We start from the raw sequence: 27144 nt of genomic DNA, 5'->3' as shown, positions 1-27144 counted from the left end.
GTATTCACAGTAAATAACATAGAAACAACCTAAGTGTTCTCTGATAGATGTTTGGATAAAGATATGGTACATATATACAATGAAGTACATAGAAAGGAGGAAATACTGCCATTTGCGACAACATATATGGATCTTGAGATTATCATACTTAGCGAAAAAAGTCAGACAGAAAAAGTTAAGAACCATATGATTTCACTCATATGTGTGACATAAAACTGAAAGCAAAAAATTAACAAGACAAACAGAGACTCATGGACACGGAAAACAGTTTACTGGTTACCAGAGGGAAAGGGGAGATGAGGGAGGTAGATAAGGGTAAAGGGGGTGAAATATATGATGATGGAAGGAAATTTAACATATATGATGTATTATTGAATTATACACTTAAACCTATATAATTTTATTAACCAACGTCACCTCAATAAATTTAATTTTAAAAAGTGAAAAAAAAAATAAATAAAAGTGTCATCTGTACTGTCTATATTCATAACCTAATTAAGGGACAGATATGTGGGTCCAGCAGAGAAGGAACTTCTAAGTCTGTTAACAAAAAGCTAAGTATGTAATTAAGGCAAGTTCTCCAAACTACATTTCTTTTCAAAATCAGAGATAGTATAAACAATATTTCTAAACATTTTTTAATTTTTAGTTTTCAATTAGAGTTGACATTCAACATTATTTTATATTAGTTTCAGGTGTACAGCATAGTGGTTAGATATTTATATAATTTACAAAGTGATCCCTCTGATTTGTCTAGTACCCACTTGGCACTATACATAGTTATTACAATATTATTGACTATATTTCATATGCTTTACTCCATATCTCTGTGGCTACTTGGTAACTACCAATTTGTACTTTTTAATTCCTTCACCTCTTTCACCTAGCCCCACAACCCCTCTGTCTCCATCTGGCAGTCATTCTCTGTATCTGTGATTCTGTTTTCGTTTTGTTTGTTCATTTATTTTGTTACTTAGATACCACATATGAATAAAATCATATTGTATTTGTCTTTACCTGTCTGACTTATTTCACTTAGAATAATACCCTCTAGGTCCATTAATGTCATTGCAAATGATACGATTTCATTTTTTTGTGGCCGAATAACATTCCACTGTGTATACATTTATCCAATCATCTATTGATGGGCACATAGATTGCTTCTACATCTTAGTTATTGTAAATAATGCTGAAGTGAACATAGGAGTGAATATATCTTTTCAAATTATCGTTTTGATTTTCTATGGATAAATATCCAGAAATAGAATAGCTGGGTTAAAAGATAGTTCTATTTTTAATTTTTTGAGGAAACGCCATACTGTTTTTCATAGTGTCTGTAAAAACACAGTACAAGGGTTTCCTTTTCTCCACATCCTCACTAACACTTGTCATTTATTGATTTATTAATGATAGCCATTCTAACAGGTGTGAGGTGATATTTCATGCGGTTTTAATTTTAATTTCTTTTATGATTAATGATATTGAGTATCTTTTCATATATCTATTGGTTATTTGCATATCCTCTTTAAATAAATGTCTGTTCAGGTCCTTTGCACATTTTAATTTAGATTGCTTTTATTTAGTGTTGAGTTGTCTGAGTTCTTTGTAAATTTTGGATATTAACCCCTTATCAGGTATATCATAGGCAAATATCTTCTCTCATTTAGTAGATTGTCTTTTTATATTATTGATGGTTTCCTTTGCTGTGCAAAAACTTTTTAGTTTGATGAAGTCCCATTTGTTTATTTTTTCTTTTGTTTACCTTGCTCTAGGAGATATATCAAAAACAAACAAACAAATAAAAAGACAAAAAAAGTTACTTAAGAGCAATGCCAAAGAATTTACTACGTTTTCTTTTAAGAGTTTTATGGTTTTGAGTGTTTAAAAACATTTAAGTCTTTAATCCATTTTGAGTTTATTCTTGTATATGACGTAAAATGTTACCTAATTTCATATCTTTTTACATGTATCTATCTGTCCAGTTTTTCAGCATCATTTATTGTATAGATTGTCTTTACTTAATTGTATATTTTTGCCTCTTTTGTCATAGATAAAATGACCAGGTACATGTGGGTTCATTTCTGGGCTCTCTATTTTGTTCCATTGATCTATTTATCTGTTTTTATGACAAGAACATGCTATTTTATGTCTGTTTTTATGCCTGTACCATTGTTATAGCTTGTAGAAAGTTTGGTATCAGATAGAGTGATAACTCCAATCTTTTTCTTTCTCAAAATTGTTCTGGCTATTCAGGGACTTTTATGTTTACATAAATTTTTGGATTATTTGTTCTAGTTCTGTGAAAAATGTAATTGGTATTTTAACAGAGATCACATTGAATCTATAGATTGTTTTGGGTAGTATGGACATTTTAACGACGTTAATTATTTCTATTCATGAGCATGCTATATGTTTCCATGTATTTGTATCTTCAATTTCTTCAATGAATTATAATTTCTGAGTACAGGTCTTTTACCTTTTTGGTTGAATTTATTCCTATATTTTATTATTTTTGATGCAATTGTAAATGGGATTGTTTTCTTAATTTCTTGTTCTGATAATTCCATATCGTTATATAAGAATGCAACCAATTTCTGTGAATCTATTTGGATTCATCTTGCTTGCAACTGTCTGCGCTTCCTAGATCTATATGTGTATTTCCTTCACCAGATTAGGGAAGTTTTCTCAAATAGGTTCTCAATCCCTTGCTTTTTCTCTTCTCCTTCTCGTACTCTTTATGATGCAAATGTTGTTATCCTTGATATTGTTCCAGAAGTCCCTTAAACTATGCTCATTTTTTTTATTCTCTTTTCTTTTGTTGTTTCGGCTTGGCGTTTTTGCTACCTGTCTTCTAAATTGCTGATTCCATCCTCTGCTTTATCTAATCTACTATTGATTCCTTCTAGTGTATTCTTCATTTTGGTTAGTATATTCTTCATTTCTGACTGGTTATTTTTTGTGGTTTCTGTGTCCATTTTTTATGCTTTCTATATATTTTTTAAAGTTCTCATTGAGTTAATCTTTTCTTCATTGAGCATTCTTATAACCAGTGTTTTGAACTTTGTATCTGGTAGGTTGGTTGCTTTTGTTTAATTTAATTCTTTTTCTGGAGTTTTCTCTTGTTTTTTCATTTGGAGCATGTTATTTTCTCATTTTTGGCTGCTCTCTGTATTCATTTCTATGTATTAGATATATTTGCTGTGTCTTTCATTCTGAGCCTGGTGGCTTTATTTAGTAGGTGTGCTATGTGGCCCACTGGCTCAGTTTCCCTGATCAACTGCACTGGCTGCTCCAGGAGTATTTATTGAGTGGGTTGTGTGTGTCCTCTTGTTGTAGTTAGCCTTGATTGTTGTTGGCACATCAGTGAGCAGGATTGACTCTCATCCTGACTGGCTATGATTGTTGACCATGCCCATAGCATATGACCTGCTGTATCGAGGCTGAACCCAGAGAGTGGGATTTGCCCCAGTGGGCTTATTTACCTGTTGGGACTACCCTGTTTGTGTGTTGTTTATAGGGCTAATTAGGCAGTGCTCCATTTAGGTATAATGGCAGCTTCTGGATGTGTAGGTTCTGCAGCCCCTTGGGAGGGGCTCCCGTGAAGACGAAGGTGAGCTGCTGCCTCTAATCAGTTTGGGGCTAACTGATAGGAGCTACAAAGTTATCTGTGGATGGTAACTGTCTGTGTTGGACCTGGAGGCATGCGGGAGAGGCCACAATGTGAACTAAGACAGGCTGCCACAAGTACTAGGCTTGGGGCAGCTCAGCCTAAGGAAGCCCAAGGCCTGAGGCTGCCTGCTAGTAAGGCTCAGCAGGTGAAAGAACCTTGGGTAGTTAGTGGAGGCAGGTTCCAAAGGAGTAATCAAAGTGAGGCAAGTGGTATTTCCTAGGTTAGTGTAAATTTAGATTTGGTGCCAGGCTAAGCCAGTGGCCACTCATAAAAGTCTCTGATCACACTAATGCCAGTCACAGTTCACCTCAGGCTCACAGACCCCCATGATTTGTTCAAAAAATGCTGCAGCTTGGGCCAAGTCTGATTTCCTGCCATTAAAAATTTCTCTTGAATTAGGTGAGCCAAAGCCTATTAATTGCTGTAGAAGGAGCCTCTTGTTGAGAGAGTTGGGTGGAGCCGGTTGCTTAGCATGAAATTGTCACTGGTATTTGCCAGGTAGGTGGAGGGGTATCTCAGGAATTCACTGGGGTGGAGCTAGGGTTTTTCACCGGGCCAATGTGAAAACATATTTGGCTATGTGGGGGGACACATGACTCAACGCAGGGAAGATGATGGCTGTCTCTCCAGCCCTTGTCCTGAAGCCACACAGCTCAGTCTTTTCCTGTATGTCTCTGGCACCTCCAAGCTGCTGTCCCTCTGCCAGGGCCCAAGTTAAGTGCCTGAGAGCAAGTGAGTTTGTGTGCAGGCCCTTTAAGGGGACTTTTGCATTTCCAGCTGCCTTCCATTTCACCTGGGTGGCTGGAATCTCTACTGATTTTGTCAGATTTTATGGGGACTCCTCTTCCCACCACTGGAATTCTGGGCCAGCGAGCCCTGGTTTGAGGCTGGAGCCCCTTGCTCCTCCAGAGAAATCTCCTCAGCCAAAATATCCCTCCTGACACTCAACTGCCACAAGTGGCTATGAAATTGGCCCATTTTATATCTCTGGTTCTCCTACCAGCCTCAGTGTGTCCTCTTTATATATCTTTAATTATAAGACTCTGTTCAGCTAATCTTCAGATGATTCTCCAGGTTGACCGTTGCATAGTTTAGTTGCAATTTTAATGTGGTCGTGGAAGCAGGCAAGCACTCCGCCATCTTGACTAGAACCTATTCCTCACTCACCCTTTGCTCTTTACAGTTCCCAAATCAGTTTGAAATATTTAAAGTTGAATAATTTTATATATGTATTTCCTTGGTGGTAGCTAATTTGAAGAAAAAAAAAAGTCCACTAAGGTTAGAATTCTTAAGGAAAATATTAGAGCTCAAAACCTACTTCCAAACTGAGAACAAATTGAAAATTGTTAGTAGTTAGCTAAAATATAATTTGTAATTCAATGACATTTTAATATTTTTGCCAAAATCTGAAAAGATTTATGTTTTCAAATCCCATCCTAAATATTTTTCTCAGTAACTCACAAAACCTTCTTATATGTTCCAACACATAAATTAATGTCTCACTTTCAGACGATGTTATAATTCTTGTAATATTATTTCTTTATTAAGCTTAAAATAAATATAATCTTTTATTCCAATGTAAATTTTAACTTAAATTTATATTATAATAAGTAAAATGCTATTAATCAATATTTTATATTAGTTTTATCAAAATTTGTTTTCAATGCATGAATGTATCATTTTAACTTGCATAAGTTTGGCTACTGAATTTGCTTTTATAAGAATTATACAGTGTTTTAGAGTTTAGTTCAAAATCACAAATCAGAATTAGAGGGACAATTATTTGTATTTCTAATTATCGAGTATTTTCTATCAATAAGACCATTAAAAAAGCAGGCGAACCTCCTTTTTAGGACCTATGTATCTCAAACCTGGAACCAGAAATGTTCTTTTAGAAGAAAATGTTTGAAATCATCTATCCATCCATCTTACTTTACTTAGTGATAAGCTATTCTGATTTTGAAGTTTATGAGATGGAAATTTCAATTATACTAATAGCTTATTATTTCAAGTAATTTTGATTGTAAAATCAGAACACAACCTTTTCTTCTACTGCTAAATCTTATGTCCTTTTATTTCTAATGAGTATAGGTAGATCACGATTATTATATTTCAAAGACCATTGCAAATCAATTTTTTTTATATTGACTTTTTCTAACAATTTTTGTATATTCTCTTAATTATTAAACTCTAAGGAAATTATGCCATATAGCAATAAAGTTGGAGACATATAAAGTTATATACTCCTTCTTGTCTTACAAGACTCAGTTCAGTGCATATTATGTAGATGACACTCAGAAGATTTTATGTGATCAGTTTAACTGTTAAGCAAAATAAAATATGGGTAGCTAGATAAAGAGATAACAGTCACTTAATATGTCTAGGGCTCATAGGTAGGGTATAGAAAGTTGTCAATCTTAACATAAACAATGGCAATAGATCCAGCTTTCCTTGGGGGGTGGGGGGGAAAAGGTACACTAGGGACTTTTGATGCCTGGGGTGACAACTCATGGAAAACAAGACATGGTCACATCAAAAATAAAGAGACACCCTGTTGGAATAAGCAGGGAATCCTCATTTTTTCAAATGACCCTGTCATGCCATTCATGTATGCTTACTTTAATTCATGACGGGAAGCGGAAGAAGGAGCTTGGAATGTGGAGCAGTTCCTTCTGTTGTGAGACCTCCCAGGGGCCAGCATGGTTTGCAACAGTGGCCGATGGGCGTAAATGAAGAGATGACTGCTAGCTTGTGAAGCAATAGTATTTGATGACATAAAATAATGTATATATATATTTTTTCTTAATTGCCAGATCTATGCTAGGACTTTCATGTACATTACACTAATATAATCCTTATAAAAATATTTTTAATTTATTTTTACAGATGGTTAACAGAGAGATAGAAAAGGTAATTTACTTGAAATTACAATGTTAGAAAGTAGTTGAAGATGAAATTTGTATAAAAATGTTTCTGAATATTAAAGCCCTCTATGCAGGGCATCCTGCTATCTTTCTGCCAGGTAACATGCAATTTGGCACTTGTTCTAGTCTTTCTCAATGAGAAAGCTGTAACCTTTTCTTCTTCAGCAAAATTCTAGTGAGAAAAATGCCTTGTAACATGTGGGTGAAACCCAGATTGACTTATTATACCTCCAGACTCGTAGCATAAGAAACATGTAGATGAAAATATTTTGATGACCTAATTTTAGGCATTTGGCTAAAGAATTCCATCAACAATTCTATATTGAGTGCCCAGTGTAGACAATATAGAATCTCTCTTCTATAAAAGCCAAAATTTATAACCTCAACATGAAACAGCTATACTGTTGAAGGCTTCTTAAGATAGAAACTGATCAAAGCCGAATGCAGAATTTCTAAAAATATCACTAAATAGTTTAGGTTAATAAAAGAAAACAACATATAGTCCCAGCTACTGAGTTTGTTTCTGAATATGAAACTTTATGTGAATTATTGACTTGGAATAAGGAATATGTTATGTTATAGCAGCATGCTACTTTAAAATCATCTACATCCTTTGATATTCTTGTGCTTTTTTGTGCACATGTAAGTCCATTTTTAAACATTTAATTAACATCTTAGTCCCACTGAGATATTGTAAGTCTATTTGTTTAGGTAATTAGTAGAAGATAAAATTATCTAATCACTGTTGGAAAATGAAAGATTGAAATTAAATAAGAATATCAGCACCTATATTTCAAAACTGATAAAACTCTCAAAAAAATAAAAGTTTACTACGAAGGAACACATTAATTTGCAATATCATTCTAAATCCCTTTTCTATGAAACAGAATGTACACCATTAAGAAGTGGCATTACTAGCGAGTTCCATTCTTTTATGCTACACTAATCCATTTAATCAAAGCTTATTCATTGTTTGTCTAAGAATGCTGCCTGCCTCTGAAGGGCAAATTGCAAACAAGATTTGATCTAACAGCATGTGGTTCTGAAAGAAAATACACTTGTTTTGCTCCCTATATAAGGAGTTTAAAATCATTTTGTACTTTTCAAAAAGAGACAAAGTTAAAATATCTCTGCTAATATGGCAATATTTAAAATTAACATATGAATCTGCAGAACAGTGTGCTCTCGGCTATACTTTTCCCATTTGTCTAAAACACCACTTTTCTCTGTATATATTTGGAGGAAACTTGAGACTTGAAATATTTATATTTTACATGAAGTTCATCATAAAGTGCCAATAGGGTGGCCCTAGTAAGAAGAAAAAGACAAGTGATGAACAGTGATGAATACTAACAAATCCTGATTTATTATTCCAAGTGCTTATAATCAAGAACCTTCTCTAATATCACTACCTGTAGAATGATGGCTTTTTCACAGACAATAGAGGTGGCCCTTTGAGGTTTAAAATGGGTAAATATATCAGAATAGGGTGTTCTAAATAGCTTTTAACAGAAAATACAATGTATTAATAAAAACAAATAAATTAGAGCTGTGGAATGCAAAAGTCTTACAGTATTTTTTTTTTTTTATTTTGTTTGACCCTTGAGTATAAACTTTTAAACATAATTTCTCCTATACCCCTTCCCATGTGAGCTGATAACAGAAAATCACCAAATGTTCTACACATGTTTTTTAATCAATCACAACAAATATTTTTCAAAGAATCTAACACTATTCCATTCTCTATCATTTTTATGTAATCTCACCATTCTCAACAGAAGCTCCTCAACCTTCCAGCTTCTCTCAAAATATAGTTTAGAGGCCATGTGTAATGGAACCACTTGGGCTAGTTGTTAAAATCCAAATTCTTGAACCCATTTAAACTGACTGAATTAGAATTCCTGAGGTCAGGAATTCAGATCTGCACATTTACTAACACCCAAGAAAATACCACAGTAAAAACTGATGACTATTTAGCTTACTACTAAACCTGTTTACCTTGGATTAAGGTCCTTTAAATTCTGTCTGTCTGTCTGTGTCTGTCTGCCTGTCTGTCTGTCTCTCCCTCCCTGCCTCCCTGCCTCTCTGCCTCTCTCTGCCTCTCTACCGATCTCTCTCTCTCTCTCTCTCTCTCTCTCTCTCTCTCGGTCTCACATAGAAACACAAACACATAGTCTTTATGTCATCTTCCAATTGCTCCTGCTGCTCTATGAGGTTTTTACAGGCATAAATTGTATTCTTTATAAGTTTATAAGTTAATAAATATTGGCAAAAATTCAGAGATGTATTTCATGTAGAGATATATGTAATGGATATTGACTGGTAAGGATTAACAGAAAAACTGGAAAAAACATAACAAATGACCCTTAAGTATTTCTTTGTATTACATTTCATCCTGGGCAGTATTCACTGATCTGTTTCTAATATAAAACAAAAACAAAATAAAAAAACAAAAACAAAAAACACATAGTAAGAGATCAAGAGATCCTTTGTAAATCAGATAGGACAATGGCAGTGTCATATTTTTCTAATGAATAAAATGAGCAGTTTTTAGCAATGTACTAAATCTTCATTTACATGTAGAGAAAATCATATTAAAAAATAGGGAAAACTTACAACTTCTTCATGTCTGCATTTTCTCACATTAATTCCATTTATCTGCAATGAAAGGAAAACATAGTTTTATGTGGTATACTATGAATTGACTTTATGTTTGAGTTGCACATAAAAGAATAATGGTAAAATGTATACCTGCAGAATTGCATCCCCAATAAAGAGTAGTCCTGAAAGTTCCGCTAAGAATGAAAAAAGACAATTGATTATGCATTGACTACTTTCTTCATATGGATGAGTTTTTTACTTATAGTCAAAATTGATAGAAGAAAAAATAAATACTTTGTATGAATAGTGTCTTAAAAGATCCACAAGGAATGGAAATACAAAAATCATATAATTTAGCCCAAATACTAAAACACAACCTGAAATATTTATATTTAATTCTACCTTTTTGGATCTTACAGTCACTAAAAATGGTCACTCTTTTGGATAGATGATGACATTTTTCTCATATACTTATAATTTTAAGGTATCTATAAAAAAAGTTTAGATCCAGACATTCAACCCATCAGCTATAGAATCAGCTCCAATTTTCTTTTTAAACTTTAAGTCGTTTTATAAATTTTATTCACTGAAAGTTGCTTTACATCTTCAGTGTTTTACCTAGATGAAATTTTATATGGAGGACTGATATAAATTGTATATGAGAAGTGAAAATAACATATATTTAAAAATTGGTAATACTTGGTGTGACTTGTAATTATCAGATTTGTTTGTTTGTTTGTTTAATGAAACAATTGAAAAGTTTTGCAGTCCGTAATTGATATAGAGTCACACGTTCTGTTATTTTTCCTTTGCTTTTCTGTGAGTGAAGCCTATCCCTGGAATAATAAAGAGCAAAGATGCAGGAATCAGACTCAACTACTTACTGTTGGGTCATGGGAAAACTGGAGCTAGTCAATTACATACTAACTTATAATTCTTAAATATCACTTTATTCTTCAATAACAGCAACTTACAAAGTAGTGGCAACTGTATAATTCTCTTAATACATTACCTCTTTGCTCTTTGGAGATTTTTGAAATGACAACTGGAATATTATGCTCTGCTCCCCCCTGAAAAGAGAAAATCATATACAGTGCTTTTATTCGGAAAAGATAAAAATGCAGCATTTAGTTAGAAACTGTGCAGGCTATGAATAGTATATTAGTGAACACTAGGTAGAATTTAAATAAACATGTGGAATTTCTTTACTGAGTAGATAGTACTACCACTGAACTTATCTGTCTGTTCAGAATTTCACTGTGACATCTAATAATTAAAAACAGGTGACTTTGAAAGTTTTCATTTTAGAATAAAGAACGATAATGTTAAGTAAGCATTTTCTTCAATGTGGAACAGTGCTGTCATTGCAGAAATTCATATTTAGGGCTCCAAATACTAGATAATCAGGTATATCCGCTATATGGCTAAGTTGTTATATACTGGTGACTAAGCACAGACCCTTTGCATACTAAGTGACTAGAGAGAACTCTACCTACACAAATCAATACAGAAAATCAGAGTGTGCATATGTATGATGGGGAAGGGTAGTCTGCATCTTCTTAATTAGTATTAGATTCCTCTTTGTGTGAAAGCATATACCAAACAATTAACAGAATAAAATAAAATGGCAAGAATATTGCAATACTGCTTTGTCTAATTGACCAAATGAAATATGAAAAAAGAAACAAAAGTAAGTTAGTTAAAATTATGTATAGTGAAATAAAATAAATCTCTGAAATAATTGACTTGAGACAGTTGAAAGCAATAGTGAAAAAATCAAATAAGTGCATTGAAGACTAAAATGTCATGTAGAAAAACATATAGCACTTTTAACATATAAAATTGGAAAAGATGATCTAAATTCCACTGGGGTTTCACTATCTTTAAAATAAGTAAACCTCCTAAGCCTCCCCCCTCCCCCACAAGGATAATAAATTATTTTACAACAGACGTTTTTCCCCCTATGGATGTCTATTTTTAACAATGAATTGCCAAAATACTTAAATGTAAAATAGGCTGTAGTTGTTGAGAAAAGTGATGGTATTTAACTTTTCTTTGGCAAGTAGTTCTTTGTACATCTAGAATATTAAGAAGAAATATAAAACATAAAATATCGAAAATCGTTTTACTCGATTTGAAATTCAAACCCACTAAACTTTTTCTCATTATTTCCCATGAACCAACTCTATATTCACTCATCCACTCTTACTAATTCAGTAAAGAAAGTTTCTGGCATAATGTACATTGGCTCCTAATATTGCTTTTGCATTCTATTCTGTATATCAAAGGGATAGTGATTTGTAGTGAAAGTGAGTGCTTATTTAGCACACCGTAAATGCTTAATTAAAAAAAAAATAGCTATCGCTTTTATGCAGTCTATTAATTAAGATTTATGAGTAAAATTACATAGCATTAAATGGTAATTAAGGTTAGGATTAATCTCTTCCAAGACCCTTACTATTTACTAGGTAGGATTTCAAGTTCCCAATCCCCTATATTCTACTCTATTCTTTCCCATTATACTTATCAGCTTCTATCCTATTTTCTTTATTAATTTCTTACATTTATCATTTGCTTTCTTTTTCATTTCTTTATCTGTAACTAGAATGTAACTTCCATGAGAGGACTGATTTTTTTTTTTTTTTTTTTTGGTAATTTGTCTTGTTCATTTATGTAACGTCAATGAATGAAATAGTGTCTTTCTTTCTTCCTTTCTTTCTTTTTTTTATTTAAAATGTTTGTGAAATAAGTGGGTGAATGAATAAATGAATTCTAAGGCTTTTTGCAGGCCTAAAATTATTTCAATCTTTAAATACATTGTAGAATTTTTTTTTAGTAGAAGCAAAGAAGGCATACAATGAAATGAAATGTCCATGGTCTCTGAGAGTTTCTAGAGACACTTGGACATTAGAAAGAATTTTATGGATGCATCTCTATTTCTTAAAAGAAAAAGCTAGTTAACTAAAATTAATCGATCATGGAAGAAGTTTTAGGTGACATGAAAAGAGGAAGCAAAATCATCCAGATATTGTGATTTAGACATTTTAGAGTAGACAATGACACTGTTTATGTCACTTTTGTCTATGTGGCTCTGATCAGTGTGTTTTCCTTTAGCTGTTTTTGCTATTCCCAGTTTTTTGCCTTTGTATTATTGAATCCAAAATGTTCTTAGTGCTTGGACTTTTAATGCAAGTTATCATAGTAAGAGAATGGAGAATCTCTCTCTGGGATCTCTCTAAAGAAGTCTGTTGAGATAGTGACTTTCTGAGGGTTAACTCATTAATACCATTCTTCCTTCAACATCCAGATTTATAATTATCTTTTAATGACAAGATAATAAAGGAGGACTTGATACATGGAATGCAGTATTATGGGCCTCACGGTGTCCTCAGCCTCGCTTCTTACCCTATAGCTTATAACTGCACACAAACTTAATTTCATATATATATATATATATGTTACCCTTCTGATTCAAGCTGGTTTTATCCAAATAATGGCATTGTAACTCACCTGCCTTCCCCCTCACCACCTCCCCGCTCTTACCCTCTATATGCCTGATCTTATAATCATTAAACCTTAGTACATAAGATTAACTGAGCTTCAGGTCTATAATCATTAGGAGAAATAGATTTTGGTTGCACTTTAGACTAATGATAACATCTTAGCTTTATATATATTTTTCAGCCACAGCCCTATTGAGGCAGAAGGTCACAGGATCAGATAGGATGGCACCATAGCTGATTCCAGAACTAGACACAATGATCAATCACCTTGACTTTCTTTAGTTGTCTAATCAGTAGCACCCACAACACCAACACCCTTAGTTTCCATGATGACTATTTTTCCCTATATAATCTGTGCTATGAGATACTCAGAAAGCCAGGCCTTTGGAGCCATAGCCTGCCTGTTCTCCAGGATTGCTATCCTTTAATGAACAGCTTATTCTAAATAGCCCAACACCAGTGTCGATCTATTGGCTGAACTGTCCAAACAGCGTGAACCACCAGACTAATTTGTCTTTCAGTTACAATATGACTAACCCTTATTTTGTCAACATTTTTCTTTTATATGTAAAATTTTTCCTGAAATCTGAATGGCTTGTGCTCAAAGGTGTTTTTATTTTTCTCTCTCCCTTTCTTTCTTTCTTTCTTTCTTTCTTTCTTTCTTTCTTTCTTTCTTTCTTTCTTTCTTTCTCTTTTTCTCTTACAGCTCAGCCTCTACTGTAATACTTGAGACCTCACCTCAGGAGAAGGCATCCTGGGGTACTCCCCATTTCTGGAACAATGACTTTGTAAGTCAGGGTACAAGGGCAATTTGCAAAGCTGCTCCTGAGTCTTTCTTTCTTTCTTTCTTTCTTTCTTTCTTTCTTTCTTTCTTTCTTTCTTTCTTTCTTTCTTTCTTTCTTTTCTTTCTCTCTCTCTTTCTTTTTCTCTTTTTTTCTTTCTTTTTCTCTTCTTTTCTTTCTTTCTTTCTTCCTTCCTTCCTTCCTTCCTTCCTTCCTTCCTTCCTTCCTTCCTTCCTTCCTTCCTTCCTTCCTTTCTTTCTAATCAGACATTTGGAGCTAGAGAATATTTTTAAACTGATTTCAGAAAATGACTTGAATAATTAGAAACTTTTAAGACAAAACTTAAGAGATAAAAATTATAACTTAAAATCACAGTACCTTTATTTATTGGATGAAATGTGAGAGAAATCCAGCTCTATTAAAGTTAATTAGATTTAGTTCTGGACCTAAATGGGGAAATTCAAGGTTTTCTGGGAAGGAATCAAACAATGTGACTCACCTTGTTTAAAACAAATGATAGACTTAGAATAAAATTAAAATTCCTAACAGCCCCTTGTCATTTGGCTTCTTCATCTTCCTTCTGCCAGGCAGTTAGGAAGCCATGAGCAACGGGAGCAAAGGCCCAGCGTCATAACCATAGAAATGACAACATTGATGGCCCAATCCAAAAGGCCACTCCTTGGCCTTCCTGGAAAAAAACTTCTCAGGATGCCTACTCTTGAATAAACCTGCTTTCTTTCTACCAAACTCTTGTCTCACAAGTTATTGGTTTATGAGCAGCAAGCAGCTGAACCTGAGTTCAGTAACATTTTGAGTAGGACTCTATACAATGATTTTGCCAGTATAACTGTGCAATTCATTTCAATCAAATCAAACCCAGGATGTTTTTAGAGCATTGAGGTTCTTGCCAAATAAATCTTTTCAATTTAATATTTGTATTATTTCAATCAATCAATCAATCAATCAATCATATTCTGGGCTCTGGAAAAAAAAATGCATAGACACCACTATTGTGTATTCATTTAGGACAAGAAAAATACTTGTAAATAGATAATAGCACAGTGATTAGAGTTGAGAGCCCAGTGAACAGATATAGAGAGACACCTAAGGAAGGTCACCTGAAAGAATATGGACAACTATCATTATTCCATTTGTATCCCACACTTAGCTGCCAAAATCACTTAGTTTGGTTTTGTGAATGAAAAAGGGGTTCTCTGGAAAACAACTTCACAGGGTGATCTGATCATAAATTAATAGAGGAAGGTCATGGTGGGTAATCATTTTCCAGGCATATAACTTTTGTTTAGTAAAAGGCTTATCTTTGCCTTAATTTCTTGTTTAGAAAAAACAAATGCAGCTCTCTGCCACCATTAATTTAATTTTACATAAACATGCTCTTTGAGGCCAAAGCAAATCTGACTGATTTTCAATGTGAAAATAAAATTTAAAACTGCTCTTGGAGTTATTTCTAAAGAGAACTGGTCTCTAATCCTAATGTAACAGAAATATATACATAAATTGATTCATCTTCTGCTAGCTAACTGTTTGAGAACAATGCTAACATCACATATAGAAATGCTACCTTTTCTAGAATTTGATATTTTCAGCAATGGAGAATTACTACATTTTATAAATGGAAATACCACTACTAAAAACAGAATGTTATAAATAGAATGATGTCTTTTGTTTCTAAAGACTATCAATATACTAGAGTGATGTGAAAATAATAATAAAAGTGAGATATTTCATGGCAAAATTGAGAGTAAGTTTAGGACTGTGATCCACAAGTTACCTTGGGGTAACAGCTACAAGTGCTGCCAGCAAATATTTTGGGGCAAACGGGAAATGGGTTAAGCAAACCTTATCTATTGTTTCTGTGCATCTAGGTTAATGAATCTTTGAAATGCCTCTTTCAGATCCAGAGCTCTTAAAGCATGACTACCTTCAAGAGAATACATAATTTTATTAACTATCCTATAATCCAATCCCCACCTTGCTTTTTCCTACCTTCTTATAATCTTTGACTCTTTCCTTAATTCCAAATGCATTAAAAACAAACAAACAAACAAACAAAAAAACCCGTAAGCTGTCATTTCTTGAAAGCACTTTTTTCTTAGTTTTGAGATCTTGTGTCCAGATTCGGCTCAAATAGATTATAAAAATTCTCTGCAGGTTTGGATGTTCCTACATTGACAATTTTGGCAAAAATTAATAGTTGCCCCCAGACTATATGATAGCCTTCATATGAAAGTTCAAAATAGAGAAATCCATAGAGAAAGAAAGTAGACTAATAGTTGCTTAGAGCTGAGTCAGGAAGACAGGGAGGAGAAGGGATGATAGCTAATAAATAAAGGTGCAATGTTAATAAATAAAGCATTTAAAGAGATGCTACATAAAAACCTTTTCTGTGATGTTGTCTACCAACTTTTCTTCTCTAGCACTGGCCGCAACATGTGATACCTGAGGAATTACTGCCAAGTACAATGATGCAGAAAGGTCCCAGAAGTCAAGATTTGTCAGAAGTATGGAGCATAGCCAATTGGCCTTGACTTCTAATAGCACATGTTAGAGTATTTTTGTGTTTTCTGACCAAAAAGAACATTTTGTTTTATTTCAACCATTTTTAAAATAGTTTTGGGGACGGTAAAACAAATAATAACACCACATGTTCTGAGTACAGTAAAATTCAGGGTCACCTATCGGAGTCTTAACTATATTGGAAAATGCCTTTTCAATTATTTAACATACGCTATTCTTTCTGTTATCTCTAGTTGAGATCTTCCAGATTTTAATTAATAATTCTCACTATAAAACCTCCAGTGTGTATAAGTGGCAATTATTTACCTGAAGCAAATAAGGATAAAATATATGTTTATATATTTATGCATATAGTTATAGCTGACTGAAATTACTCCAGCGATAAATAGATACATAGATAGATAAATGATTAACATTAAAATATTAATTCTGCATTTAACAGAATAATTTTAAACTGCTCAGTATATATAGTTTATAATATAAAAATATGTAATTATGTAGTAAAATACTATAATTTATATTATGAAATTATAAAATAGTAAAACATATATAACATACATTTTAAATTCTCAGAAAATAATGCAAATAAACACAGTAATTCATGCAATTTACATATGACAGAGCAAAGGGAAAAGGATTTGTATACCATTGCTAATAAATAATCATATTTTGAAATATCTTAACAGAATAAAAGATAGTTGAAAAAGTAGAAAAGCAAAAGTCAGTATTTAGTATTGAGAAAACCAAAATGGAAAGCTCTAAAATCAGGATAAATGAGTAATATTTTAAATAAAAATTATTGATGTTTGTATTTCTAGTTTGTTGTGTATCATAAAAATTCTAAAGTAATTTTCTATTTTGTTAAACCTTCTAAAATATGACACCAATCACAGTTTACATATTGCTTTTGTGGCCAGTATTTTGAATGAAAAATATGCACATGTAATTTTGAAAATCACTCTATTTTTTATGTGTATAAAAGTTTTGCTTGGATGAAAATAATAAAATCATTAATCTAAAATGATTCATTGGTAAAAGCTTTGATGTTTTAAAAAATGTTTAAGTTAAAATGCAGTATTAGAGTAAAAATAAATAATAATATATTATTCAGTTTGAATTACAAATAGAAATAAAAAAAAAAGGGAAAGTAACATTTTCAACCCAAATAAAGTTAACAAAGATTCACTATCAGAAGTAAAGTCAGTAAAGGGTAGATAAAAATGCTTATCTAAAATGAAATCAACTTTCACTATTAGATTTTGTTCACCTTCATCTTTTGGTCTCTCTTCATAGGCTTTCTTTCTTAGTCATGCCTTTAAGTCTTTCAGAGCAATCTCAATAAATATCATGGTAAAAAACAAACCCGAACAAACAAAAAACTTGTCTATTGAATGATGGAATTCCCACAGCATTATTTCCATTATTAAATCCTCTAATTTGTCCTGCGTGTCTGTGTGTCTCTCTGGTCCTTGTTGATGATAAAGTGAAAGTACAAACATATTTCAAAACTAACATGTTACATAGTAATTTTTTTATTACTTGACAACATAATACTATTCCACAATGATCAGAAATCTGAGTCATTTTTTTAATGCCAACTAGAGCTATAGTTCCAAATTTTGAATTCTACTTTCCGAGCATATATAACTTGAACTGTGTTAAAATTTCGTAAAAAATATACTCATGATGTATGATTTTCACCCAACATAAGCAAAATGCCTAATTCAACAATCAAGATAAAGTTAAATTTTATTTATCTATGCATAGATTTAGGTATCTAAAAAAAGGCATTTGAAGTCATTAACTTCCAATATAATTTTCCATTCTTTTAAAATTTCAATTTTGTTTCAGTTATGATAAATTACAGGTGTGATACATTGTAATGTGAACAATATACAGAAAGAAAAGCTCTTTAAAATTTAATAATAAATGGAAATAGACATAGTCTTTCTTATAATAGATGCTAAAACTTTAAGTCTATACTTGACAATGTAACATAAGATTTTATTTCTTTAAAAAATAAAAACTAAACAAAAGAAAAAGATGAATAGAATACAACTAATATCTAACTAACTATAAGACATTATAAGCATAAAAATTATTGCTCCATTCACTGATAGGTCAGAATTTTCTACTCTGGTTGGTTAGAGGAAGATATGCTCACTAAAACACCCTCCTTATTTGATGTTTTTAATGAAACCAGATGAAGTTAATGAGTTATATTTAATGATAGGTAAGGTAATGTTTCCAAATACTTTTTTTAAATTTCTAAATCAAAAGGTGGCCAAGGTACTATGAGATTCTACCTAATTTATATCTAAGTTCAAATATTGAAGAGTTTGCTATACCTATTCTTTCCTAATTATTAACCAGCCAAAAATTTGAAATACACAAAATGCAGCATTATAGTGCGATCTTTGTAAATATGGACTGGAAAGACAGGATACCTTTATGCTTAATCCAAATCCTCCTACAGTTTGTCTTCTAATGGTCACTGTTCTTTCCTGAAAGACAGGATTTTAAAAGTGGTTAGAATTTCCTAATACTATAATTGCACAACATTTTCCTTCTCTAGGTTTTGTTTTAACTTTTAATATATATATACATATAGTGTGTGTGTGTGACAGTATAGAAGCTCCAAATCTTGCAATAAATAGAGTGCTTTATAATTTTAAAATCAAAAATTAATAATTCAATTGTCAAGATAAAAGAGATTAACAGATAAACTTTTAAAAATTAAATTATTTTCAGTGATTTTTTTTGGACACATTATAAAATCAACTTTTAAATCTCATCTCATTTTCATATTATGTATTCTTATTGTTCAAGAAATGACAAGTTTTTGTTACATAAAAGTAACTCAATATCGATAGTAAATATTATCTTTGTCAACCAAGGTCTTATCTCTATCACCACTAAGTCATATTGCTTGTAGAGATTTGAGACCTGAGCTGGGAGGCTGCCATGTCCCAGCACATAAATGATTCATGTATATGTCTGGGATTGAAACTGCACATAAATGAGGTTCGAAATGATTGCTTTCTAAGAAAAGAACTTCATACCTGACAAATAATGATAATGGAATTACCAATTTTCAAAATCTCTTTTTCCTTCCATTTTGAAACAATAATTCAATCACGGGTGTAGGAAACTTTTAAAAAGCACAAAGAGCCATATTTGAATAAAACCTTTAATCTCCAATAAAAAAAGAATCAACAATACTCTGTTTTAGGGCACTTATCTCCACACAAAACATATTATGGAGGCATTCAGAAAGGTTGAAAGCTTTTATTTATAACCTTCTTTATTCATTTGTAACCATCTCATCTTGAATCTTTTTCTGTCTATAAAGATTCGAGATACCATCCTTCTCCCTTTGCACTTGCCATAAATATTTGTTGTCTGGTTCCTGCATCTCACGAATGCCTAATTTATTTAGCTACATTATCCATTCCCAAATCTAAATACTGCTGTTTTTTATAAATGAATTCTCTTCTTTACTTCCTGGTTTTAGAGGGTCTGTGTGAAACAGATATAATATCATTTAAAAAGAACCAAGAGAAAATCTGAAAAACATGTGCTTCTAGTGGCTCTTTCTAAATATTTTAAATTGCATAAAGTTCATCAATTTGGCAAAGTTACAAATTACCTTCATTTAGCCAAGTATTTAGATTTCATAAATAAAAACAAAATAATGTTCAAAGAACAAGATTGCCATATCAGAAACTGAGGTTTATTAACTTATGTATTTTTAATTAAAAATGTCTTATTAGTTGGAAATTGGTAAATATTAAAAAAACAATCTATGAGTGCCAATGAGTAGTGTTTAATAATATAATATTTTTCTTTTTGACCATGTGCTAAGTAGTTGGATCTGTTTTAAAAATACTTATAACTTTTACTTTTGTAACTTGTCATCTAATCATGTTTTCAAGCCAACATTAAAATTATATTTATATGAATAAGTTTATAGATGTACAACCATTTATACAAAGGAACTTGAAATATAAAACACACTATTAATGTTAAATAATACCATAAACTCTATTTTTTAAATTTATATACAGACTGTTATATCATTTCTCATTGGTGGAGTCACAAGTATGAGAAGACGAAGTATTTTAGAATTTATATTGCAAAATTTATTAATATAAATTGACTGCATGAGCAAAATCAAAAAATAAAGTGAACATGTGCTTTAGAAATATATAAAATCTAATTTAAAGTAAATCGAATATTTTTGGGACTGTCCTTTTATTAAACAGATAAGAGCAATCTGTTAAATTAATTCATCTTTAATTATTTTCCATTAACAGATTAATTAAAGGGAAGTTGTACATTGCAAGTAATATTGGAATTGAAGTCAGATACCCTATGAATAATTCAAATATTTATAATTTTTTTTTCTGGTTAGATCAGGATTTCTTTTTATTCTTTGTTGGTTTAAAACAGCTAGTCAGAATAAAAAATAAAAGAGCCTCTACTTAGAGGCTGGGGTTTCCCCTAGTTAATATCTTTGGCAAATTACTTAAGCCCTGTGAGTCTGTTTCTGAATCTGAAAGACTGTATAAATAATACATAGAAATAGCTTTGTTTCAAAGATTAATATCTGTGAAGAACCTTGGCATATAGTAGAAACTTAATGAATACTAACACTCAGACACACACAATCTGTTATTCTAGGCAGAAATTTTCTTAATATTCACATAAACACCTTTCATGGCAATCATTAGCCTTACAAGGGCACCCTGGTGGATAAATACTATTAAGTAGCCAAGTGTGTGCTAAAACATGACTTTTCTTTGAAGAAACAACAAGCACACCGGGGTTACCAAAGGTCTATGCAATACCTTTACTCATTCTCTGCAGGACTGCTTTCCAATCTTTGGTCAAGAATATTTAGAACATGTTTCAACTTAAATACAAAATTGCTGATGCAGACAGAAGTTTGGAGATTTGTTAAAGAGTCAGCAGAAACTGCTGAAAATCTCAGAGGCAGGACTTATTTTAATATATAAATATATGTTTTAATATAGGAGCACACACACATGCACATGCAAACCCTAGCTAGCACTTCTATATACTATTACTTCATTAGCTTACTTTTAAGAAACTTATGAGAGCTAGGTAAGAAAAATTATTTCTTATTTTAAAGCTAAAATATTAAACTGGTCACTGCAGGCAAGAAGAATAAAAAGGCAAATAATTGTTCTCAATATGGCATCTTGCTAATATTCTCCCCACTTGTTAGTATATTATTTTTAGCTATGCTTTCTATTCCCATTCCACTTCTCCATATTTGGTGTTTTCCTCAAGCCCCTCCTCCTCCCCCAAAAGACAATGTTAATGAATTATTTCGGTTGCTCACTTCATAAATAAGAGAATACCTGAAAGATGATATGAAGTTGTATTTAGTTAACACATCTTGAGTATCATAAAGATGTTGCCTAGTAACAAAGCACTGTACTTTGCTAATCATAGTATTATCAGGTTTTTTTATTTAACACAAAATTGAGATGGGTGCTCCTATAAAGTCACATATATAAAATATCTTCCCTTAATCTTCCTCTTTCTTATAAAATGTGATGAATAGAATCTAAAATAATATTGGACTGCATAAAGATGTGCTGCACACCTAAATAATCAGCATTAATGTTATAAAAAAAGCTTATTTTGAATGAATAATGTGCTTTATATAAAAATATAATTATAATGACCCTGCCCTCTGGAATATTATATTCGAAATTCTCTATATGCTGTATGATCTATATGGAAACCAAAATATGTATGTTAATAAAAATATAATCCCGGGTGTAAACATTTTTGAGATATACATCTTATTTGTTTTTGTTAATCTTCCAAAATATATGTATAGCTTACATTTATTTCAATATTTAATGTTAGAAGTGTTTTAGGACTTTATTTAGATATTTGGTGCTATTTCTGTGACCAGAAATATGCTGTAGAAATTTAACTCTTATTTATGTCAATGAACATATTGTAAAATTGATTTTATTATACATCATTTTGCTTAGAGTTGCAGTTTCTAAAAACCTATCAATGACATTAAGTGAGGGTTAACTGTACAAAAGTCAATTGTTTTCCTACACATCAGCCATGAGAAATTGGAATTTGAATTGAAAAGTACAATACCATCTATAGTAGTACACTAGTAAAATAATATTTTGGTATAAATCTAATACACTGAATTAAAATTTATATGTGAAAAACTCCAAAACTCTGGAGAAAGAAATCAAAGATGATCAAAATAAATGTAAAGATAGTCCATGTTCATGAATTTATGTTTAAATGACTCAATATTGTCATAGTTTCAATTACTCCCAATTTGATCTCTAGAATGAATGCAATTACAATATAAATTTCGACAAGCTATTTCGACAAACTGATTCTAAGGTTTACATGGAAAGCCAAAAGACCCATAATCGCAAACACTGTATTGAAGTAGAAAAATGAAGTTAGAAAACTTAGTATGACTGACACCAGACTTACTGTATATAAAACTCCAGTAATCAAGAAAGACAGCATAACTTTTTTTGAAGACTAAATATATACATCAATGGAGTAAAATAGAGCTCAAAATAAAACCAAAAAATATATAAAGTCAAGTAATCTTTGACAAAAGAGCAAAGGCAATTCTATTGAGAGAAAAATTTTAAAAAAAGTCTTTCCAATTACAGCAACAGTAATAAAATAAGAGAAAATAAAAGAAAGGAACCCAGACATGGATATTATTCCTTTCAGAAAAATTTACACAAAATAGATCATAGATCTAAACATAAAACACAATATTACAAAACTTCTAGAAGAAAACATAGGAAAAAATCTATATAATTATGCATTTGGCAATTAACTTTTAGACACATCCAAAACATGGTTCATAAAAGAAAAAGAAAATTTATATTAGGATATATGAAAATTAAAAACTTCTGCTTTGTAGAAGATGCTGTTAAGAGAATGAAAAGACGAGCTGCAAATGGCAAAAATTTTGCAAAAGTCATATGCGATAAAGAAATTGTTTTAAAACATACAAAGAATTCTTTTACATTCAGCAGAAAAATAAACACTGCAATTTAAAAATAGCCAAAATATTTTAGCAAACACCTTATCAAAAATATACAAATGGCAAGTAAGCCTATGAAAAAATGTTCAACATGATGTGTTATTAGAGAATTGAAGATTAAAACAATGAGATAACATTACACACCTATAAGAATGATTAAAGTCTAAAACATTGTCAATACCAAATGCCGGCAAGGATTCTCATCAGGAGGAATTCTCATTCCTTGCTGGTAGAAATTCAAAAAAGAGTTAGATGTTTTTTAAAAAGTTAAACACAGTATTAACATGTGATCCAGGAATTGAAGTCCTAGATATTTATTTAACTAATTTTAAGATTTATTTACATAAAACCTGCATGAAAATAGAAGCTTTATTAATAATCACTCAAAACTGTAAGTGACCAAGATATTCTTCAAAAAGTAAATTAAAAAACAAACAAAAACACAAAAACAAAACACAACAAAATCTATTTAGCAATAAAAATAAATGAAATTAAATATTCAGCTGCAAAAAGACATGGAGAAACCTCAAATGTACATTACTAAGTAAATGAAGCTAGTCTGAAAAGTATAGATACTCTCATTTCATTTATATGACATTCTGGAAAGGCAGAACTATAGAAACAGTAAAATTATCAGTAGTTGCCAGGTAGGCATTCAGGGAGAGGGAGAAAAGATTGAATAGGTGAAGCACAGGGGACTTATAGGGAAATGAATCTATTCTTTATGATATAAAAATAGTGAATACATGATATTATGTATTTGTCAAAACCCATTGAACTTTAGAGAACAAATAGTAAACCTTAACGTGTACCAATTTAAGAGTTAGGAAGTTAGTGGATTCAAAGAAGGAATGTAGACCATGATAAAACAATCTAAATGCATTTGCGTTGCGAATATATGCTATCGCCTCACTGATAGGGGCAGAGGAAATGTGCTTATTTAAGTAACTTTGGAATTAAATGGAGCCTCTAAGGCAAAAGGCTAAAGACTAAGGACAAAGGAACTGCACATAGCACTGTATTTTAGTTGATACAATTGTTTCTCATGAGGGTATGCGCTAACAATTATGATACTGCTATACACTTATAATGAAATTAAGCAAGTAAATAGATGGTGGATGGGAGGAACCAGTTTCTCACTGTTGGAGTGGGTTGACTTACAGGTAAACAAGAGAAGTCTAGAACAGTCCATGAGGTAATAGAAGATAGTTGAAGATGTCAATATGAACTCACATGTAGCCTAAAATAGATAGTAGCAATGCATTCCTCATTACAAATTTTACTTAATCTCATTGATGTTGCTACTTACAAATCAGCCCACTTAAATGAGGCCTCTCAAATTAAAGGCTCTAAAATCTGTCCAAATTAAAATCAGCAGGCACTCCCATTTGTGCCTTCAAAGACTCCTTCACTATAGAGACCTTGACAGCCTATCATGCCCCCTGGAGTCTCTGGACCAGCAATAATGTCTGTGAATTGCCCAAGGCCTTCTTACACAAGAAACTGACCCTCTCAGTCTTGTGCTATTATATCATTAAAGCAACAAACAACTGGCTCTCTACTGGACACGCCTAGAAATAATCTTAGACCCTGAGCCTGTGGCCCTCCGTATTTGGTTGCCCAATATGCTTGAGTCATAGTAATAACACCTCCTAAGCTCAGCATGGCTACTGAGGCATCCTTAAGACAGGATGGAGCCGAACCTGGGTCCTCTGGCATATTCCACATTCAGGAGTGGGTATCAGTCTTTTGTCTGAATCTATTATCCTGGAGGGGGTCAGCCCTCTCCTGGCCCCCTTGGCTGCCTGGGGCAACCCCTTGAAATTAATTGAATAAAGACCAGTGAGAGTTCATAGACTGTATGAACAACACAGCCACCATCATAAATGATGGAACTCAGAATACTGCTGTTTTTTCCACCGTAGTCAAGACATCCCTCGATAAAGGATGGGACCCGAGGGTCAACACAATTGGCCAAATTTCAGCCAGCCATTTAGCGCTAGATCTCCTGGCAGCATTCATTACAAATTGTTGAGTAATTGCCTAAGAGCTGACCCTTTCAGAGTAAAGAACTCTGGGAATCTCTTGCCTCACAGAAGCCAAAAATATAAATCAAAATCACACATGTCTACATATATGAAGGTCACGATATAAGACCTCGTGAGGACATTCCTTATCTCCTTTGCAGTTGCAGGCATTATTGATAGTAACCAGGACACACATTTCATTTTTCAGAATCACGCATTTCATTTCTCAGAATATACAATGCTAAACTCTTAAAAAAGGCATTCAATAGAACTTTCATGTTCCTTATAGGTCCCAAATAGCAGGTTTGACTGAGACATAACAGTCTTCTCAAACAATTCCTTTCTGAATTCTACTCCAGCAAACAGAACAGCCCCTAAATTAGCCTTTCTCTTATCCCAGACCTCAATCTCTCTTACTTCAAGGCACCTTAATGAACTGACATGCACTTAAAAAACAAAACAAAATAACAAAAAAAGACTTTTTATTGCCCTTTTCTAAATTTAAATTTCTTTCTTTCATGTATATAAAAATCCATCATATGAAAAATAAACAGAGACTAATGGACACAAACAGTAGAACAGTGGTTACCAGAGGGAAGTGAGGAGGAGGAGGTAGATAAGAGTAAAAGGGGTCAAATAAATGGTGACAGAATGAAATTTAACTTTGGGTGGTGAACACACAATGCAATATACATATGACATATTATCAAATTGTACAATTGAAACATATGATTTTATTAACCAATGTCACCCCAATAATTTTAATTAAAAAAAGACTCATTATATGAGTTCCTTTATCTTTATAAATCTTCAGTCTTGCACTCATTTTATAAGGATTGGTGGCTAGATCGAAGGTATAGACTTTTCCAGGACCCATGGACCTGGACCAAGCAAGACCATCAGATAGGAGATCCAATTAAGACTAAACTTTTACCGCTCCTCCCCACAATATAGTCTAGAATATTTGGGTTATGAAGGGTAGATACTTAATCTGGGCTCTCCCTCTGACGCTCTCCTGAAAATTTCAATTAGTATTCCAGGACCAATCCAACACATGGTATAGACAACTAAAAAGGGAAATAGACAACTCCACTTAGTAAATAAAAAATCACATTTAGAGATAATGACAAAATCAACACCATATTCCATCATAATGAAATTAGACAACCCTTTCTTGGCAACAATACATGCTGGAGGAGAATCAACATCAGACAGCAAAAAACCTATCGAATACACAACTGGCTGTTGGTCTCAGTACTATCGCTTTGGGTGCTTCTATTGGTTTGTAATCAGGAGGCCTAAACCTTTCCAGTGAGACTTTATTTTTTAGGATACCATTGAGTTGGCTACAGCCAACTAACTGTGTCTGCCTGCTAACTGATGCTGAAGCCCCAGTTGCAGTCACAGATATTTTAATTGGTGTCAATCTGACATTCTCTTAACACTCAAATAAGGCCATATGCTTTAAATATACTTACAACAGAACATGTCTCATCATCTACCTAGGCAAAACCTTAGATGGTTGGAAATTTTTTTAGATTCCACCACTGTTAATTGAGGCTGGTTAATTGTGCCAGTCAGGCCTAGGTACTTTGGTCCATTATCATAGTATCACAGATGGCACCTTTACTACCTGAGCACCTAAAATCCCTAGACATAAAAGATATTTACAAGTCAAATTCCTAGGCCTAATGTTCCTTTCCAATTATATAAGCAGCTCATTTGCTTTATAATAGGATAGAGCTATAAAAATAAGAAACCACTTCAATTTAAGTGCATATTCATTTGGACAAGATACCCCAGTCCTGCATGCTAGATGACATCATCCTGGCCCAGTATGTGCACTGCTGGAGAATATTTTACCTCAGTCAACATCAAATCAGCCCAAGATCTTGGCATTAGAGATGACTCACCCCCTGACCAGAGACAACTTCATCGTAAACACCTCAGCTCCGACAATACCTATGGGCTTCTCTCTTATGGCTCTGACAAATTAGATACAGGAAATTTTTCACTTT

At 32.5% G+C, this 27144-nt stretch overlaps 1 protein-coding gene across 2 annotated transcripts in view; it reads right to left on the bottom strand.

Annotated features, from left to right (window-relative positions):
- The window catches only part of SNTG1 (syntrophin gamma 1), a 510335-nt gene that overhangs the window by 227183 nt on the left and 256008 nt on the right, over positions 1–27144 (bottom strand). For both annotated transcript variants that reach the window (XM_025043728.1, XM_025043729.1), the window contains 4 exons: positions 18466–18522; positions 10208–10265; positions 9346–9389; positions 9211–9252 (listed from right to left, as the gene is read on the bottom strand). In XM_025043728.1, the coding sequence (XP_024899496.1) occupies positions 9211–9252; positions 9346–9389; positions 10208–10265; positions 18466–18522 (201 nt within the window). The remainder of the gene's footprint in view (positions 1–9210; positions 9253–9345; positions 9390–10207; positions 10266–18465; positions 18523–27144) is intronic.

Source organism: Pteropus alecto, unplaced genomic scaffold (assembly GCF_000325575.1).
Source record: "Pteropus alecto unplaced genomic scaffold, ASM32557v1 scaffold62, whole genome shotgun sequence".
In the NCBI taxonomy this organism is placed as follows: Eukaryota; Metazoa; Chordata; class Mammalia; order Chiroptera; family Pteropodidae; genus Pteropus; species Pteropus alecto.
This window is presented reverse-complemented; position numbering and strand designations above follow the sequence as displayed.